Raw genomic sequence first — 18,158 nt, 5'->3', positions numbered from 1 at the left:
CCTTCCTTAATGTATCCCAGGATGGGTAGTCACTTGCTTACATAGCTCCCCAGCCCTTTACAGATCATATACTTGTTATTTCATTTAACCTGAAACCCCCCCCCCCCAACTAGGAGGAACACAGGACAGAATTTGCAGTGTGCTAAAGGTTACACTCAACAAGTGCCTGACAAAGATAGGACTAGAACTTTGGTTTCCTGACTCCTGATGGCAAAATCATATGACTGTTAGCTCCTACTATAGCCCTGGGACTGTCCCCTTACCCCCACTGTAACATTCCCTGACAGGGGAACTAGCTGACTAGGTAATACCCTGTCCCAGTGCCTGCCTCTCAGGGACTCACCTCTGGCCTTAGATCCCTGGTACTGTTTGGTGAAATCTGGGTCCCTATGACTCTCCTGAGCTGACTTGGATGTTCTGGACTCACTGCTCTGACCTTTGGTCCATGAGTTAAGATTAGGAGCTGCTGGAGTGCAGGGTTTGGGTCTCACCCTAGAGACCTGCTTCCAACTCTAGAATAAGGGGATTGTTGAGTGATGCTGGATGGAGTCCAAGGTCTAGTTCTGCCCACAAACTCACTTTGTGTCCTAGGGAGAGCCTCTACCCTCTTCTTGTGGCCACTGATCTTAAAGTGTCATTCCAGTGGGCTGTGATTCTCTGCCTTGAGTGTTGACTAGTGGAGGAGACAGGTACATTCCCCCACCAGGCTGACCAGAGGGCTATGTTGAGAGATCAGCTCTCGCAGGAACAAAGGCCAGCATGTGTGTGTGTGGGATGAGGCAGAGGGGGAAAGGTGACTAGGGTAGAAGGGTGGTGAATGGGGGTGGGATCCATAGACAGCATTGTCTACAGCAGCATCCCCTGGTGAGCTTGGTGGGGCTCAGGCAGGGGTTAGCTGGCATCCCCTGACAGATAATGGATGGGCTGAAAGGTTAGGGATGATGACAGAGCAGGAAAGGGACTAGAGGGGGCTGTGAACCCCAGCTGCAGGAAGAGAAATGGGTACCTTAGTGTAGAATTGGCAGAGGGGATGGTGGCCACCTTCTCTGGAGAAAGCCTTGGATGGAGCGCCAACCTGTCATGGGTGCCCACTCTGGACCAGGCAGGGGGCTGTTCACATTCTAGCCATAGAATTCTAGCTCAAGGGCTGCTGCATACTTTGTCTCCCTGAGGTTTCTCCTGGGAGCCCTGTGGAATATTGAAATAGTTCATTTTCCAATGCCCATTCTTATATCTGCTCCAGGCCAACTTTCAATCCTGGCTCTGACTTAAACTTAGAATCACACTCCTTCTGGGAGACTGCACAGCAGCACACATGCTGGAGGGAGAGCACAGCTTCAGAGCCAGAGGAAGCAGGGGCCAGCCTGGCTTTCCTGTCCTAACTGTGTGACCTTGGGTATGTCATTTCACTTGTGAGCCTCATTTTGTGAAATCTGAGAAATGAGTCACATGTATCATTTGGGATTGTTGTGAGGGTTAGGAACAATGTAAATAACGTGCATAGCTCAATGCTTTAAACATGGAAGAGGCAAAATAAATGGTATCTGTTACTAATTTCTTCCCAGGGTGAGAATCCCATCTGTGGCCTCCTTGATGGAAGGCAGCCAGCACCTGCTTGCACAGGGACAGGGGAGCTCACCCTTTCTGGGGGCAGCTCTGCCTGGAAAATGTCCTTCCTTAGGTGAAGCTGAGACCTGTTCCAGTTCTGTGTCTGGGGCCACAGTGCATGCTGCTCTGTGGCCAAAGGAAAGCTCTATGGCATTTCCCCCAAAGAATCTCAAGAGATCTTACTGGTAACACAGTGCTTGCCTGCATTGCAGGAGCAAGGCTCTGGAAGTCTCCAGCCTGGTTCAAAAGGGGTGCATTTTAAGTCAGGCTTACATGTCACAGAAATCCTTTCCCTATCCTTGTGGAGTCTGGAACATATGGATTGTATCTTCCTGAGTGTGCTTTTTCCTTAGATGAATCTCCCAGTTCCTTTGAACATCCCTCTTAGAGGCAAATGGGAGAACCGGGTTCTGGTCTCAAATCTATCACTTTAGGGCAAGTCATTTTTCTTCACGAAGTCTCTGGTACCTTATTTGTAAAATGAAGAAAATAATACTCTGTCATAGGATTATAGTGAAGATTGGCTTAGAAAAGTAGTATGAGAGTTTGGGGTTTGGAAAAGGCACTCGGTAAATATTAAACACATTTTATAAGAAACTACATTTTTGAGAAAGCAGGTAGCAGGTGAGCCCATCTGGTGTTGCCCCTTAGCTTTTTATAACAGCTCCAAAGGATATCATTCCAGAAAGTCAATGCCATTCCTGGTTTCAGAAAAATGGCAAATCCAGTGGGGGTTGCCCTCCTAAATCCATAAAATAAAGCCCCAGGTTTGACTTCAGCTGTGAAGGGCCTACTAAGTTTCACGCTCATTCACTTACCTTACTCTGCAGTTGGGGATCAAGGTTTAGATAAGGCCCAGCATATCAGTGATAGAAGGTGGATCCCAAATCTCCCAACACCCAGCACCTCTATACCCCCAGTGCTCACTTCTAGAGAAGGGAGGTGAAGGGAGGATAATTTCTGGGCCAGACTAGTTATCCCCAGAACTAGGATTCAGCTAATCTCTGTTAAGCACCTTCTGTGTGCAGGACATTGCATCTGGGCAAGCACTGTTACCCCTCCCTGACTAGGTAAAGGCCTAGGCTGATTTTTTCTTGCTTGCTCCTGTATCCTCAGTGTCTAGCCCAAAGCTTGGCACAAAGCAGGACTTTAGCAAATATTTTCTGAATAAATGATGAATCAGCGAGCATTACTGGGCACTATGTGCTAGGTTGTGTGGTAGGAGAAATTTTATTTAATACAACAAGCCTGTGAAGCTGGTATTATACCCCCATTTTACAAGTGAGGAAGTAATAGTTGAAAGAGGTGAACTACCTGGGTCAAGGCCTCACAATGAGTTCATGGTGGAGCTGAGACTGGAGCCCAGTCTGGCTACCTCTAGCCTGGGCTCTAGCTGTGGGCCCCACAACTGTCAAGGAGCTGGGCCTCCACCCATCTGTTTCATTGCTCCAGGTCTTCCCTAATAGTAATCAAGGACTCTCCTGAAGGGCTCACTTTTGAATGCCTTCAAGGAAACCAGAAATAGTATGCCTGGTCTTCTAATTCCTACACAGCTCTAGATTAATCTGACTCAATTACAGCTCTGATTCTATCTCCTTCTTGTACAAGAAGCTAGGTTAACAATGTAAACAACCTGAGTTGTTCCATCTTTCCAATTTCCGGCCAAGTGGCTTTGGGTCTCTTTGGGAGACTTGGGTCTCTCCAGGCTTCACTCACTTTCCTCTTTTGCCTGACTCCACTTCTGAGAACAGGTATTTGAGACCTGAACTTCTGATAAAACCGGGGTGATCTCATTCACCCTCCATACAGCACTGTGGCTTCGTAAGAGGTGTTTTCATTCTTCTAAGTACCCCAAGGGAGGCAGATATCCCTATCCCAAGACGGTTTGGATAGAGAAGGAAGGTGGAGTAGGGAAGCTGCCTGGATGAGCATCCTCACTGGTAGGTAAGGAAGCCTGAGCTCACCCAGCCTTTCAGGGGCAGGCAGAGTAGACTGGCATTCAGGGGTCCTGACTTCCATTCAGGGGCTTCCTTCATTGCCTCTGCTGCCTCCTGTACTTTTCCTCATGGTTATCATCTGCATCTGTTTCTTTATAACCCAGAGAACACTTAGTTACTCAGAGAATCTAGTCCTGCTGTGCAGCCTTCAGAAACTCTCCACTCCTCTGGCCTCCTATCAGTGAAAAGAGGGTTAAGGACCTCGCGGTCTTCCAGCACAGAGTACGTGCTCTTTGACTTGGAAGCCCTAAAGCAAAGAGCCGATTTTTTCTTTGCAGGGAAACTAGATGTCCCCGCCCAAGCCAGGCACCCGCGGCCGCTGCGAAAGGACTAGTCCAAGGTCGGCCCTTGGTCTCTTGGCTGCCCCGCTCATCCGTTGGGGGAGGACGGAGAAGCAGAAAAGGTGTCTCTCCTACTGCCAAGACATACAGACATGCTGGCCCCCTCCCCACTGACACACGCTGCGGTGGGGGCGGCTTCTGCGCGTGCGTCGGCGTAGAGCCCTCTCCCGCCCACGTGCGCGTCCCCGATCGGAGGCGCGCGCGCGGCGGCGGGCTGGCGGGAAAGCGCGCGGGAAGCCCCCGGCTGGCTCCCCGTGTGGGGGAGGGAGGACAAGAGGCGTTTGGAACGTGCCACTCTCAGAGAGAAGGGGAGAATTTTCGTCCTGCGGTGGCTTTTCTACCCGTCTCATTCTCCAACAGACCCGTTAGCTGCCGCCGTCCCCCACCGCGATACGGAGCCCCACGCCGCGGCCACGCTCCCTCCTAGCAGCCTGTCCCGGCCCCTCGAACCCAGCTCTGGCCTGAGCTGTCCCCTCCGCCGCCGGAGCGGGGCGCTGCGCCGCGCGGTGGGGCCGGAAATTCCCGCGGCCTGAGTGGAGGAACCGAAGCGGAGAACACGGCGCCGCCTTCCACCTCCCCAGGCCGGGCGGGGGCGTTGGGCCCAGCGAGGGCTGGGCTGCCGGAGTGGGGGCTGGGGGCCCGCGTCTGAGGAACTGCGGAGTCGGCCGCAGGCTGGAGCCGCGGCGGGCAGGCATCTGGACAACGGCGTTACTCCTCTAAAGCCGCTCCGCGAGCTGAAGACCCTGCGCCCCAGCTCCCGGGCCCCCGCCCCCTCGCGGTCTCCGCCTCCTTGCCTCACACACCCCCCCGGGCCGCTGGAGCCCAGGCCTTCCCAGCGCTCCTCCTCCTCCTCTTCACACTCACCCTCCGGCCCGGGTCCCCCTGCGGTCCGCCGGCCTTGCTCCCTCCAGGGTGAGTCCTCGTTCTCAGGCTCTCCTTACACACATATTTCACACACGCACACAAGCCCGGTCGCTGCGCCACCCCCTCCTCTCGGCCCTTCTCTCCTCGCTAACGCCGCCGTCGGAGGAGGATTGATGTCCCTTCAGCATCATGCAGCCGCCGCCGAGGAAGGTGAGGATGCAGCTGGGGGCGTTTGAGGTTTGAGGGGGATGCGTACAAGGAACGCGACTGGGGCGACCGCTGCGCCCCCTCCCCCTTTGCGCAAGAGGCCTTGACCGCTGTCGCCTCGGGTTTGTCACCGAGTTGCCGCCTGCCCAGGCTGGGGGCGCGCGTGTTCGGTGCCTTCTCTAGGGAGGGGCAGCCTGAGCTTGTACCCTCTACCGCGCGGGAGACCCCCAGACATTTCACAAGTTTCGGATGTGCATTTGTGTGTGTGTGTGAGTGTGTGAGCGCGCACGGCAGTGCTGCTCGTTGCAAAGTGCTTTCTCGGGGCTGCACCGAGGGGAGGCGGGGGAGTCCTTGCAGCTTTACAGAGCCTTGTGCTTTTGTGATTGTTTAGTCTGCACCAGGTTTGAGCCCTCCGCCAGCTTGTCTCCCTCCTCGCCTATTTGCAAATTTACAGAGAATTTGTTTCCAGCCTAGCCTTAAGGTTTTTTTTTTTTTTCCCACGGGGCAACCGAAAAGAAGTTGCAGTAGTCAGTCACCCCTATCCCAGGGGAAAACAAGAAATTAAGCGTTGACCTCTCCTGCCTTTCTCTCGCCTATTCCTGCCCCGCCCCTCCTACGAGGGGGCGAGGAGGCGGCGGTGCTGCCCCTAGGAAAGCGAGAACCTGGCGGTGCGTTGCATGTGCACGAGGATCTGGGCTTGGGGTGGGAGTGACGGGTGCTCCGGGCTTGTCAGCAGCTTCCCCGCTTCGCCCTTCCAGAACTGTTTCACTGTCCTTTTCCCCAGTTTTCCCAGGGACTGAGGCTGTGTCCTTGTCTTTTTAATCCTACAGATGGTTACTGAGTGTCTACTTTGGGCGTTGGGTGGAGGAGACTGTTCTATCCTCCCCTCTTGGGCAAACATTTGGTGAATGCTTAACTCACTCGTGTCTGCTCCCACTTCTTTCTCTTTCTTAACCCTGGTTCTCCAGTTAAGTGAGTCTTTTTCTTTAATACGCGTACCCTAATCCCTCCTGTAACCCTGCTCGGGAGGTGGGGGTTCCACGCCCACTGTAACCTAGACGTCGGCCTGTCGGGGAAGGCACTGGCCAATTTGCATTTGCCATTCTAGCTGTTTAAAGTGGAAACGCCACGGGGACCGGCTTGCTGGGGTGGCTGAAAAGCACTGCATATGCTGGAAGGTCACTTTTGCTTTCTCCTTTATGAGAACGAGGTTGTGATTTGATGTGCCGGTAGCGAGTCGAGGGCACCATCCTGAGACTGTGCTTTCTCGCAGCCATTATGAAATAATATATGTAGTTGATTCATGCATATAATTTCCCGATTGTGTAAATTTTGGTCATTAGATATTAGGCATTCTTACGCCCCCTTCTCCCATCTACACTCTGCTCAACTCTCCTGGTGGTTAATGTCTGAATCTTTTTTGGAAGAAATAGAAGACAGACTTTTTTAAAACTCTTAAGACCTAGATATGTATGGAGCTTGTGCATGAAATGAAATGACTGGCAGTTTATTTTGCACCTCTTTAATCTGTAATTTTTAAACTCGTGTACTTTAATTTAGCCTCTGCTTCAGGATATTTGTTTTTTTCATTAAGTATCTGCATTCAACAAAATTAGGTGGCTAATAATGGGTTTATGGTCCTCAGGGGAGAGGCAAGCAAGAGTTATACGTTCTGACAAGTGTTAAGTATCTTCCTCAAGTAATTTTTTTTTTGTTTAGGTCGCAGTAAAACCTCATGAATATATGGTATATTTTAGGTGAAAGTTACACAAGAACTGAAAAACATTCAAGTTGAGCAGATGACAAAACTTCAAGCCAAACATCAAGCAGAATGTGATTTGCTTGAAGATATGAGGTAAGGTTATTGTAAATAGTTTGAAAACTTCTGCATCTCTGTTTCAAAGAACCTTTGCGTTACCAAGCCCCAGGAACTGATGGTGGAATTTCCTTTTGGATTTCCTGCGTTAAGGCGGATAGAACTTTGACTCAGCTAGAAATTATAACTGGAACTAACACAATACAAACTTTTTTCCTTTAGTAGAAGAACCTATAATGTACACGCACTATTATGAAAAAAACAAGGATCTTACAAATTTATCAAATTATAGTAATTGAAGTAGAAATTCATATTTAAATAATCTTTCTACTGAATTGTAACATTTATTGACCTTAACGATATCACACAGATTTTTAAACTGACACCTGGTTAATGGTTAATATCTGGGGGTGAGCCAGTCAACCTCAGATGATTATATGCTAACACTGTTTATTGCAACATAACAAATGTAACATTGTCTTTGAACATTATTACATTTAGTGGGAAATGTGTTTATCATATTTTATCATTGAAGTTACCTGTACCCATAATCAAGATAACTTTGAATTTAAAAGATAAGACATTTTGTCAGTTGTGAAGAACAGTATCTTTCTTTATAGAGGGAATTGTGACTCATTTTATTGAAAGAAACACCACTGTTTTATTTAACAATCCTGTAATACAAACTGACAGTTCAACAAACATATTTTTTGTAAAGGGTGGAGGATGATTTGCATGTTGAAACAGAGTAGCTGCCCTTATTTCCCTTAAGTAGCACATTTATTAAATTGGAATTGTGTCTGTAAGCCTCATCAGTTACCTGTTTTTTCCTGTGGTGCACAAGCACATGTTGGTTTCATGAAAAATATTAACTATTTATTGTTATAATAAAATTATATGTGTTTGGATAGCCGAATTATTCATAGCCCAAAGATTTTAATATCAAGAGTTCCTTTTTTCCTCCCCCATATTTAGTTTAGGTACTATTTGTGAGTATTTCTACTATTTACCTGCCTTTTCAGGGTTTCTAACTAAGGCATGTAAATTTATATTCATCCAAACTTGGATATACCAATATTACTGTTTTCTGATTGAAAACGACTCTATTTTAATTCTGTGTTTGGTTTTTTGTTTGTTTGTTTGTTTTTCTTGTGGCCACAGGGAAATTTTTAGACTTTAATTCCTGTTTGAGATACCTGAAACTTACCATATGGTTAAAAATTAAGTTTATAATGTCTGTTAAGTGAACTAAGTTATTTTAGTAGAAATCTCTAGATGAAGGAAGTAATAAATTTTCAGAAGCAGTTTAGGAAGGTAGAATTAATGTATAAGATCCTTTATGGGATATGAGTGGTCAGTGGTCATTAAGTCCTGTTGATTATATTCTGAAGACTTCTTGTTGACATTCTTTTCTCTATTTCCCCTATTGCCTGTAGCTTGGCTTATAGTCAAATACATGGACACACAGTCACTGCTAAGTTGATGTAGGTTGTTGCTCCTGCTGCTACTGTTTAGTTGTTTGTATTATTCCTGACTGTATCACATTTCACTTGCATTGTTGCAGTAATATCCTAATTATTGCAGCAGTGTTCTCATCTTCCACTTCCCAGTCTCCCCTTTTAAATCTGTCTTCCACATTGTTACCAGTTAATTTTCTAGTAACATTGCTTATTATATATCAGGTTCTCTTTGATCTTCTGGATAAAGACCAAACACTTTGTCATAGCATGTATGGCCCTTTGCAGCCTAGCTACAAGCTTCATTTCCTGGCGTAGTTACTACCATTTCATGCCCATGCATCCTCCCTCCTTATTCTCCCTGCCCTGGCCACTCAGGACTTCTGGTTATCTAGTTGTTTTCTCTACATTCATGGCTTTGTTTGTGCTGTTCTCCTTGCCTGTTGATACCTTTGCTCCCAATTTTCACTTGGCAAATTCTGGTTATTAACTAAGTTGGCAAGTTTGATCTTCTCTGTGATCTTAAAGAATTTTGATTTTTCACATGCTTCTGGCTTCCCCCCTCTTGTGGATTCCTTGAAGTCAGAAGCTAAGTTTTATTCATTTCTGTGTCTTTCTACCCTTTGTTTAAGCTGGCAGAATTGTTAAATGAATGTAACTGTTTATATTTTAATATAGCTTATTTGTTTTTAGGTGAATTTTTTGGGGGGGAGGGTAATTAGGATTTTTTGTTTATTTATTTATTAACTGGAGGTACCAGGGATTGAACCCAGCACCTCGTGCATTTTAAACACGCACTCTACCCCTGAGCTGTATCCTCCCCACTTGGTGAGATATTTTATAAGCTCTCTTTGTAGGGGGTTATAGTGGTGTCTGTTGAGCTTGTGTTTTACCTTGATTCATGTAGGCACTTTAAAATGGACTGTGGGTATTTGATGTAGAGTATATCTGTTTTTATATATAATGCGTAAATATGGAGACTGTTGATGCTTCAAGAATTAGTGAATCCTTTATTACTTTAAAGGACTCAGTGTGTTCTTTTTTGTATTAAATAAATAGAATGAATCCCTTCATTCCAATGTAGTTGTGAACAGAATACTATATTACCTCCTAAACATGAGTTCAGGTTTCTGATTTACTTTTTTAAAAAAATGATAATATTGAATTGGAAGTTGAAAATTACCTACTCTTGGTATTTGTGATAACTGTAATTGCTTTAGGAGGCGGTGGTTTGGTTTTTTCGGTCTGTCCTAGCAAGTGGAATGACCTTTTAAAAATTCATTAGAAATCTCTGAACTTGGATTTTATATGTATTATGTTGCAAAGGATCTTGACTGCTTTTCCCTTTTTGAGGCTCCCACCACCCTGTTCCCCAAAATCCCACAAACAGCTCTCCTTCTCACTGATGCCCCCTCCACAAGTGTTATGCTCAATTTAAATTAGTATTAATTCACCCTAAAAAGTCCAGATATTTTTCATTTTTAACAAAAAGAAGTGAGTAGACAGAGAACAGTTTTTGTGACTTTAAAAAAAGTTTAAAAAGTTAAAAAAAAAAAAAGACCACAATGCATTAAGCTGTAAATAGGAAAATTTTATACTGGGTTATGGTTAGTTCCCATTCCCCTCCCCCCTTCTCCTCTTCTGGAATTTTGAAGGGAGGAGACCAATTATGATACAGTTTTTTCCTTTGCTTTCCTCCCCTTATTCAGTTCATTTGTTCCAAGGATGCATGTGGAAGCTGGTGTATTGGGAGTAAAGTATGAGAAGAAAAGATAACTCATTTGTTGTTAATCAGGGACATTCCATGCTCTGGGGAGATTTTATACTAAAGTGTTTCCTGTTGACTTTTGCTGTCAGCAGTAGACAAGCACGCTTTACTTTCTTTTTAGTTTATTATTTTTTTATTCTCTGTTTGCTTTCTTAGGTCACTTATAAGTAAGTTTCTAAATACTGCAGCCTATGTATTGTTTATTAATGTATTTATTATTTATTATGATAGAGTCAGTAAAGAAAGTTCTTTGCAGGGACCCAGAATATTAAAAACTACCTTCTTAGCAGACATTTTTAGGAAGTCATTATATAATATTGAAAAATTATAGAATTTTAGAGTCAGGTAGATACTATCACATTTGTTGATTTTATAGATAAAAATGGAAACCAAGGCATGGTTGATATGAAGTGAATCATACTGAGGTGGACTCTTAAGTCATTTCTCCTAATTTCTATACTAGTGTGCTATATTTGTATTTCCTGTATCTGTATTCCCTGTATCTGTATTTCCCATGCTTTTAACCAAGAAACTCATCACGGGTCTCATTTTTGGAAACATTTTGCCTATCAAAAAGTACATTTTAACTAATAATTTGTTTTCTTAAACATTACTTCAGAGAAAAATATGTATGGTTTGTCACAGATGTTTTGAAAAATTGAAACTGGCTCAAGAAGCGCCTGTCCTTTGTAGACATCTGGAGGTCTAGTGACATCAAATGAAGAATTACTGTATTATATGTTACCCACTCTTAAACTGTAGATTCATGGGAGTCCCTGGGGATTGGATTCTGAAATCTGTTGATGGAAGCTCTGGGACTTTTTTCATTTTCTCAGAGACCATTATATCTAGAAAGGAAACTTAGAGGTTATCTGGTCTAGAGGATTAAAAAAAATGGTTTATTGAGATCTAATTCACTTACCATACAGTTAGCCCATTCAAAGTTTTTTGTATATTCATAGGGTTGTACAGCTATCACCATACTTTAGAACATTTTTGTACCCTCTACAAAAAACTTTACCTGTCAGCAGTCACTTCCCGTCATCTTCTCCAGCCTTAAGCAATTACTTTCTCTCTTTATAGAGGTGGAATCTGTATAAATGGAATCATACAATATGTGGCCTTTGGTGACTGGCTTTTACTTAGCATAACGTTTTCAACGTTCACCCATGTTATAGTATTAGTACTTCATTCTTTTTATGGCAGAATAATATTCCATTTTATGGATATACTACATTTTATTAATCCATTCATCAGATGGACTCTTTTGCTATTATGAATAATGCTCCTTTGAACAAATTTTTTTGTGGTCTTATGTTTTCATTTGTCTTGGGTATATACCTAGTAGTGAAATTGCTGGGTCACATGGTGACTCTATATTTAACTTTTTGTGGAACTTTCGAAGTGTTTTCTGAAGTGGCTATACTATTTTATATTCCTGCTAACTATAATGTATGAAAGTTCCAGTTTCTGCACATTTTTACCAATGCTTGTTATTGTTTGTATTTTGATTATAGCCATTCTAGTGGGTGTGAAGTGGTATCATATTGTGGCTTTGATTTGCATTTCCCTAATAGCTTATGATGTTTAGCATTTTTTCATGTGCTTCTTGGCTATTTGTATATCTTCTTTGGGTATTCAGATCCTTTGCCCATTTTTAATTGGGTTATTTGTTTTTTTCTTATTGAATTGTGAGAGTTCTTTATCTGTTTATCTTATCAGCTATATGATTTGCAGATATTTGCAGTATTTGCAGTATTTTTCCCACTCTGTGGAGGAATCACCTGAGGTGATTCTTCTGTGCATTATGTAAACTTTGAGATAAGTGAAGTGATAAAAAGAGTAAGGACTTTGAAGATAGATCAACAATTGAAACCTAGCTCTGCCACTTATTAGCTGGGTAATTTAGAATAAGTTACTAACATTCTCTGAGCCTCATATTTCATGTATATAAAATAAGGTTAATATCTACCTTTCTGCTTTTCAGTAAAAGTTAAATGAGATAGGTGAAATACCAAACATGGTAGGTATTCACTATTGGTAGCTACAGGATGTTGTCTTATACAAGATAACAAAATAAGTTACTGTGTTTTATTAATTCTAAGAAGCACTTTTTTTTTTAACATTCTTATATTTCTGAAATCTGGATACATCTTACAATTGCTTTTGGTTGTGATGTGTTGTCATTTATTCTTCATATGCAGAACTTGCAGAGTAGCTATTAGTAGGCTTGGAAGAAAGTCCCACAGATAATGGTTTGAATACAAGTGTTGGATCACCTGGGATTTTGATGGCACAGAAGATGATATTGTGTGGAAAAACATGGATATCAATGACTGATTCAAATAAGGGATTCAGAAGAGTTTGAACCTGAATGTGACCAGTTTATGCACTAGTTTATTTCATTTATCTTTTTAAAACTGTGCACAAGAGTAATACATGCTAAAAATCTAACTAATGAAGTTTCAAAGAGCTCTTTTAATAAGTGTGAATAAAAATTGTAAGTGATAGGGCATTGTATCAATTTAATTGGAAGCATTTTTTCTTAGTGGAACATAATGTGTCTTGCATCAGTGTTGTTTTAGAGATGATGCAAACTGGAAGTAGCAGTTCAGGTACTGGACTCAGGTCTTTTTCATTCATCAGCAATCATTATTGCTTCTCAATCCAGTATTTTTTCAAATTAGAATTTAAAAGTGATGTAAATCATGAGAGGGAGAATTTTTTTTAAAACAGAGCCAGGACTTCCATCTTTCTGTGTTGATAGTGATTCTCCTCATGATTGCTGGATGGCTTCTGCAATTCCAAACATGCTATTCTCATACAACATTAGGTGGAAAAACAGAAGGGAAGGACAGTTACTCCTCATGCAAATTTTCCCTCCCTACCTCCCCTCCTTCCCTTTTATTGGGGAAGACAGTTTCTACCAGAAATTATCCCCAAAGACTTTCCCCTTATATCTCATTGGCTGAGTTTGCTCCATAGGCCCCTGCAGCCTGGCTGCAAAGGAGCCTGAGAATATGATTACCTTCTTGGAGAGGTGATCTTGGCCAGCAAGAAATAGATATTGGTGGCGGTAATACGGCTTTTCTACATTACTGCTTGATCTTTTTGCCACGGGGACCCATTTCTAATTTACTCCTACTGTTTCTCATAAAGTGTAAAAAATGTGTTGACATTAGATTGTGAAAAATAGCTGGAATTCCAGTTGTCCCAAGCAGACTGAGAATAAGAGACTCCTCAGAAGCCATTTGTATCCCCTCCTCTCAACTTCTTTTGAGTTCAGTGTCTTAGGTCAGGAGTAGGTTTTTGTATTTACCATAGGTAATGGGCCAGTAGGCCAATGACCTCTTAGGATTCTCCTCTTAGGAATACTAGAGTGGTTAAATATCTTACCACTTCTGGTCTTCTGATAATTTGGGAAAATGGTGGTCTGAGGGCCCTCCAGGCAGTTTCCGTTTTTCTGAACTCCTTTTACTTCTCAGGGGAAAGAATTAATAAGTAGTAAAGTGGCCAAGCTGAAAGCAGGGAAGGACAAATAAGAGAGAGAATTACTCCTAGCTGAATATTTTCCCTTTAATAATTGAGGATTGGCAGTTCAGTCTTGAAAGTATCAAGTATGAAACCTTTTACCTGAGGAGGCGGGTCATGGTAAGTTGGTGTTTTTCTTTGTAAATTCTTCGAATATTCATTTGAATCCTACAGATGCTGTTCTGTTTTGTTGGTGTCAGTCTTCAGGAATGATCTGATGCATAAGCAGGAGTTAGTTTGTAAGTCTGGTTTGTGCTGTTGGCTCTTGAGTGACTAATTTGGGAACAAGGCACAAAAGCTTGTAACCCTCTTTTTTGTTCCACTGCTTCAGATTTCCTGTCATGTGTTGGTCAGGACTAACTTAATAAAACCTTAGTTGATATTTTTATTTCATTTTATTGTTTCCTCACAGTATTCCTTGGTCATGCTTTATTTTACCATTCCATTTGATCTCCTTGTTGGCATTCGTGTACAAGTGTCTTGTCATCCAGGTGTTTTCTGTTTTGTGAACTTTGAAATAATCCCAATTCAAAAAGAAAATGTTATTTCTTGTATTACAAAAAGTGTTACCATGTCTGTGGTCCCACAGGAAACAATTGGGAATTTGTGTCCCCTGATTATATTTTAGTGTTATTCCCCCGCACATTGGGGACTGGAGAAGGGGGCTAGAAGCAGACACTTTTTATTGTATTCCTTTTTTTGTAAGTTTTAAATTTGGAACTATGTGAATATTATCTACTCTGAAAACTAAAATTAAATGATTCAGTCTAAGTAAGTATTTTATTGCATTTGCAACTAATATAAATAAGACTTTATATTAGTTGATGCTCGAATGTCATTTTTGGCTTTTAGTTCATTTTTGGTGAAGTTATTTTCATCATCAGGCTTTACAGTTTATTTCTAATGTATGCCAAGTATTCCAGGTATTAAGAATACTTAATTCACAAGATTTTCTTCCTAAAATGACTGGTTTCAAGCTGGGTGTAGTTCAGAGTTAGGGAAACTTGCTCTGTGTACTTTATCTTCCTTTCTTTTTGTGTTGTGGAACTGTTTTGTCCCCAAAGAAGCAAACATTAGGTGGTTAGATTCTTGTCCAGGTGCAAATTTTATTCAATTAACTGTATTCAAAGGTTTTACATCATAGTCATCATTTAAAGTATTGTTTCTGTGGTAGAATGTATTTTGCATTATTAGCCAACTTTCTCCATGGGAAATTCTTTTACCTGTTTTACTGTAGAGGTATTTTATATAATAATTTTCTCAGCTGTATTGAACTAAAATATTTTCAGTATTTCATTTTCTTCTCTTGCATTTTAAGCTATACCTATCTGTTTTTCAAGTGGTTGTTTTAGGTGTTACATCATGCATCTTTAATCTATCATTGTATACTTAGAGTTAATAGTATATTATACCATGCCACTTAAGATACTTAAAACAATCCAATTCTATTTATTCCATCCCAGACTTTGTGATACATACTGTTTAAAACCTTAAAATATAGTGTTAGTTTTTATTTAAACACAGTTATTTATTAAAGAGATTAAGAGAAGGAAAAAACAATTTTTTTCTCACTCATACTTCATTTATTTTTGGAAAATATGTTATTGAGCAAAAAACTCTTTTGGATTTACCAATTTTGACTCTTTTCTTTCCTTCTTGAGACCAACACATAGGTTTGTGTTTCTGCCTGGTATTATTTCCTTTTAGGCTGAAGAACTTCCTCCAGCATTTCTAGTGCAATTCTGCTGGTGACAATTCTCTTAGCTTTCACACATTGGAAAATGTCTTTATTTTAACCTCATTGTTTGGATATACCACTTTTTACTTTTTTGCTTTATATTGTAACATTTTTTAAACTGAGATGTAATTGACATATAACAGTCTTTTCATTTTAGATATACAGCATAAGGATTTGATATATGCATATATTGCAAATGATAACAATAAGTAACTTTTATCATAACATGTAGTTACAAATTTTTTCTTGTGATGAGAACTTATAAGATCTACTCTCTTAGCAACTATCAAATATTGTTATTTTTTTCCTTTGATAATAAGCATTCTAACAAGTGTCTGTGGTGATTTTGTGGTTTTGATTTGTGTTTCCCTGAGGATTAGTAATCTTGAGGACCTTTCATTTATCTGGCCATCTGTCTGTGTTTCTTCTTTGGAGAAATGTCTCTTTATATTCTCTGCCCAGTTTTAAATCAAATTGTTTTTATCTATTGAATTGTGTTAATTCTTTATGTTTTGGATAATAGTCCCTCATCAGATATGATTTGCAAATATTTTCTATTGTTGTGTAGGTTGCCTTTCCATTTTGTTGATGGCTTTTTTTTTTGCTGCGGAGAAAATTTTTAATTTGATGTAATCTCACTTGTTTATTTTTGCTTTTGTTGCCTCTGCTTGTGGCATCTATAATATAAAATATTAAAGGTGATAGAAGAAGGGTGCCATCCTCTAGTCATTCCTTGAGTCATACTCATTATTATTATTATTATTATTATTATTAATAATAATAATAATAATAAGTCTAATTCAAGGAATGATCAGAGGATGTCACTCAAGAATGACATAGAGTTCTCGTATTTCCCTAACATATATGTATCTTGGATCTGTTGGTTTTTTGCTGTATATCTGTGTATTATTATTTTTCATAGCTGCCCTCAGGGTTAAAATATACATCCTTAACTATTTACTGTCTATGTGCAGTTAGTATTTTACCACTTCAGATAAATTGTAGAAGTGTTGTATCTGTCTAGGTCCATATCTACTCTTCTTTCCTTTAAGTTAAAGTGGTTATTTACATTACATATACATGCATTATAAACCCAAGACAATATTACAGTTTTTGCTTTTAACTTTATATGGTTTGTAAATAAATTAAAAGGAAAAAGGCAAAAATTTAAAAAGTCTTTTCTATTTACCGAGATATTTACCATTTTCAGTGCTTTTTATTCTTTTCTGGTGTTTTGAGTTTCCATCTTGTATCATTTCCTTTCACCTTGGAGAACTTTAGCATATCTTGAAGTTCAGGTGTGCTGGTGACTATTTTAGTTGTATTTTATGTGAAAATTTCATTATTTAGTCTTCATTTTGCTGGGTATAATTGCTGGGTAATGAATTCTGGCTTGACAATTTTTTTTAATTGAAGTATAGTTCATTTACAATGTTGTGTTAGTTTCTAGTATACAGCAGAGTGATTCATATATATGTATATACTTTTTCAGATTCTTTTCCATTATAGGTTATTACAAGACATTGAATATAGTTCCCGGTGCCATACAGTAGGTCTCTGTTGTTTATCTGTTTTGTATATAGTAATGTGTATTTGTTAATTTCAAGCTCCTAATTTATCCCTCCCTTCCTTTTCCCTTTGGTAACCATAAGTTTGTTTTCTATGTCTGTCTCTTTCTGTTTTGCGAATAAGTTCATTTGTATCATTTTTTAGATTCCAGATATAGGTGATACCATATATTTGTCTTTCTCTGACTGACTTCACTTAATATGATAATTTTATCAACAGTCCATTCATGTTGCTGCATATGGCACTATTTCATTCTTTTTTATGACTGAGTAATAATTCCAGTGTGTGTGTGTGTGTGTGTGTGTGTGTGTGTGTGTGTGTGTGTGTGTATACACACACCGCATCTTTTTTATCCATTCATCTGTTTATGGACATTTAGGTTGTTTTCGTGTCTTGGTTATTGCAAATATTGCAGTGCTGCTGTGAATTTTGGGATACATGTATCTTTTGGAATTAGAGTTTCTCCAGATATATACCCAGGAGGGGGTTTATCAGATCATATGGTAGTTCTACTTTTACTTTTTTAAGGAACCTCCATACTGTTTTCCATAGTTGCTACACCAATTTACATTCCCACCAACAGTGTAGGACAGTTCCTTTTTCTCCATACCCTCTCCAGCATTTATTATTTGTAGACTTTTTGATGATGGCCATTCTGACTGCAATGACGTGATATTTCATTGTAGTTTTGATTTGCATTTCTCTAATAATTAGTAATGTTGAACATCTTTTCATGTACCTGTTGGCCATCTGTATGTCTAATTTGGAGAAGTGTCTATTTAGGTCTTCTGCCCATTTTTTGATTGGGTTGTTTGTTTTTTGATACTGAACTGTATGAGCTGCTGGTATGTTCTGGAAATTAAGCCTTAGTTGGTCACATCATTTGCAAATATTTTCTTCCATTCCGTAGGTTGTCTTTTTGTTTTGTTTGTGATTTCCTTAGCTGTGCAAAAGTATGTAAGTTTGATTAGGTCTCATTTTTTATTTTTACTTTTATTTCTAGGATACATGGCATTTTATTTATCTGTTCATCAATTGATGGCCATTTGGGTTGTTTCACTTTTGGCTGTTATGAATAACACTTTTGTAAACATTCATGTACAAGTTTCTTCATGTACATATATTTTCATTTCTCTTGGGTATATAGATGTGGAATTGCTAAGTAATATCTTAACTCTATGTTTAAATGTTCAAGGAATTACCAGACTGTTTGCCAAAGGGACTGTACCATTTTATATTCCCAACAGCAATGTATGAGGATT

The 18,158-nt window shown here is 40.4% G+C and overlaps 1 protein-coding gene across 1 annotated transcript in view; it reads left to right on the top strand.

Moving 5' to 3' along the window:
• Window positions 1-3,985: 3,985 nt before the first annotated feature.
• The window catches only part of FCHSD2 (FCH and double SH3 domains 2), a 194,461-nt gene continuing 180,288 nt past the window's right edge, over window positions 3,986-18,158 (top strand). The window contains exons 1-2 of the mRNA XM_010973089.3: window positions 3,986-5,020; window positions 6,775-6,872. Of these exons, the coding sequence (XP_010971391.1) occupies window positions 5,000-5,020; window positions 6,775-6,872 (119 nt within the window). The 5' untranslated portion in view covers window positions 3,986-4,999. The remainder of the gene's footprint in view (window positions 5,021-6,774; window positions 6,873-18,158) is intronic.

This window comes from Camelus bactrianus, chromosome 10, assembly GCF_048773025.1.
Source record: "Camelus bactrianus isolate YW-2024 breed Bactrian camel chromosome 10, ASM4877302v1, whole genome shotgun sequence".
NCBI classification, from domain to species: Eukaryota; Metazoa; Chordata; class Mammalia; order Artiodactyla; family Camelidae; genus Camelus; species Camelus bactrianus.
This window is presented reverse-complemented; position numbering and strand designations above follow the sequence as displayed.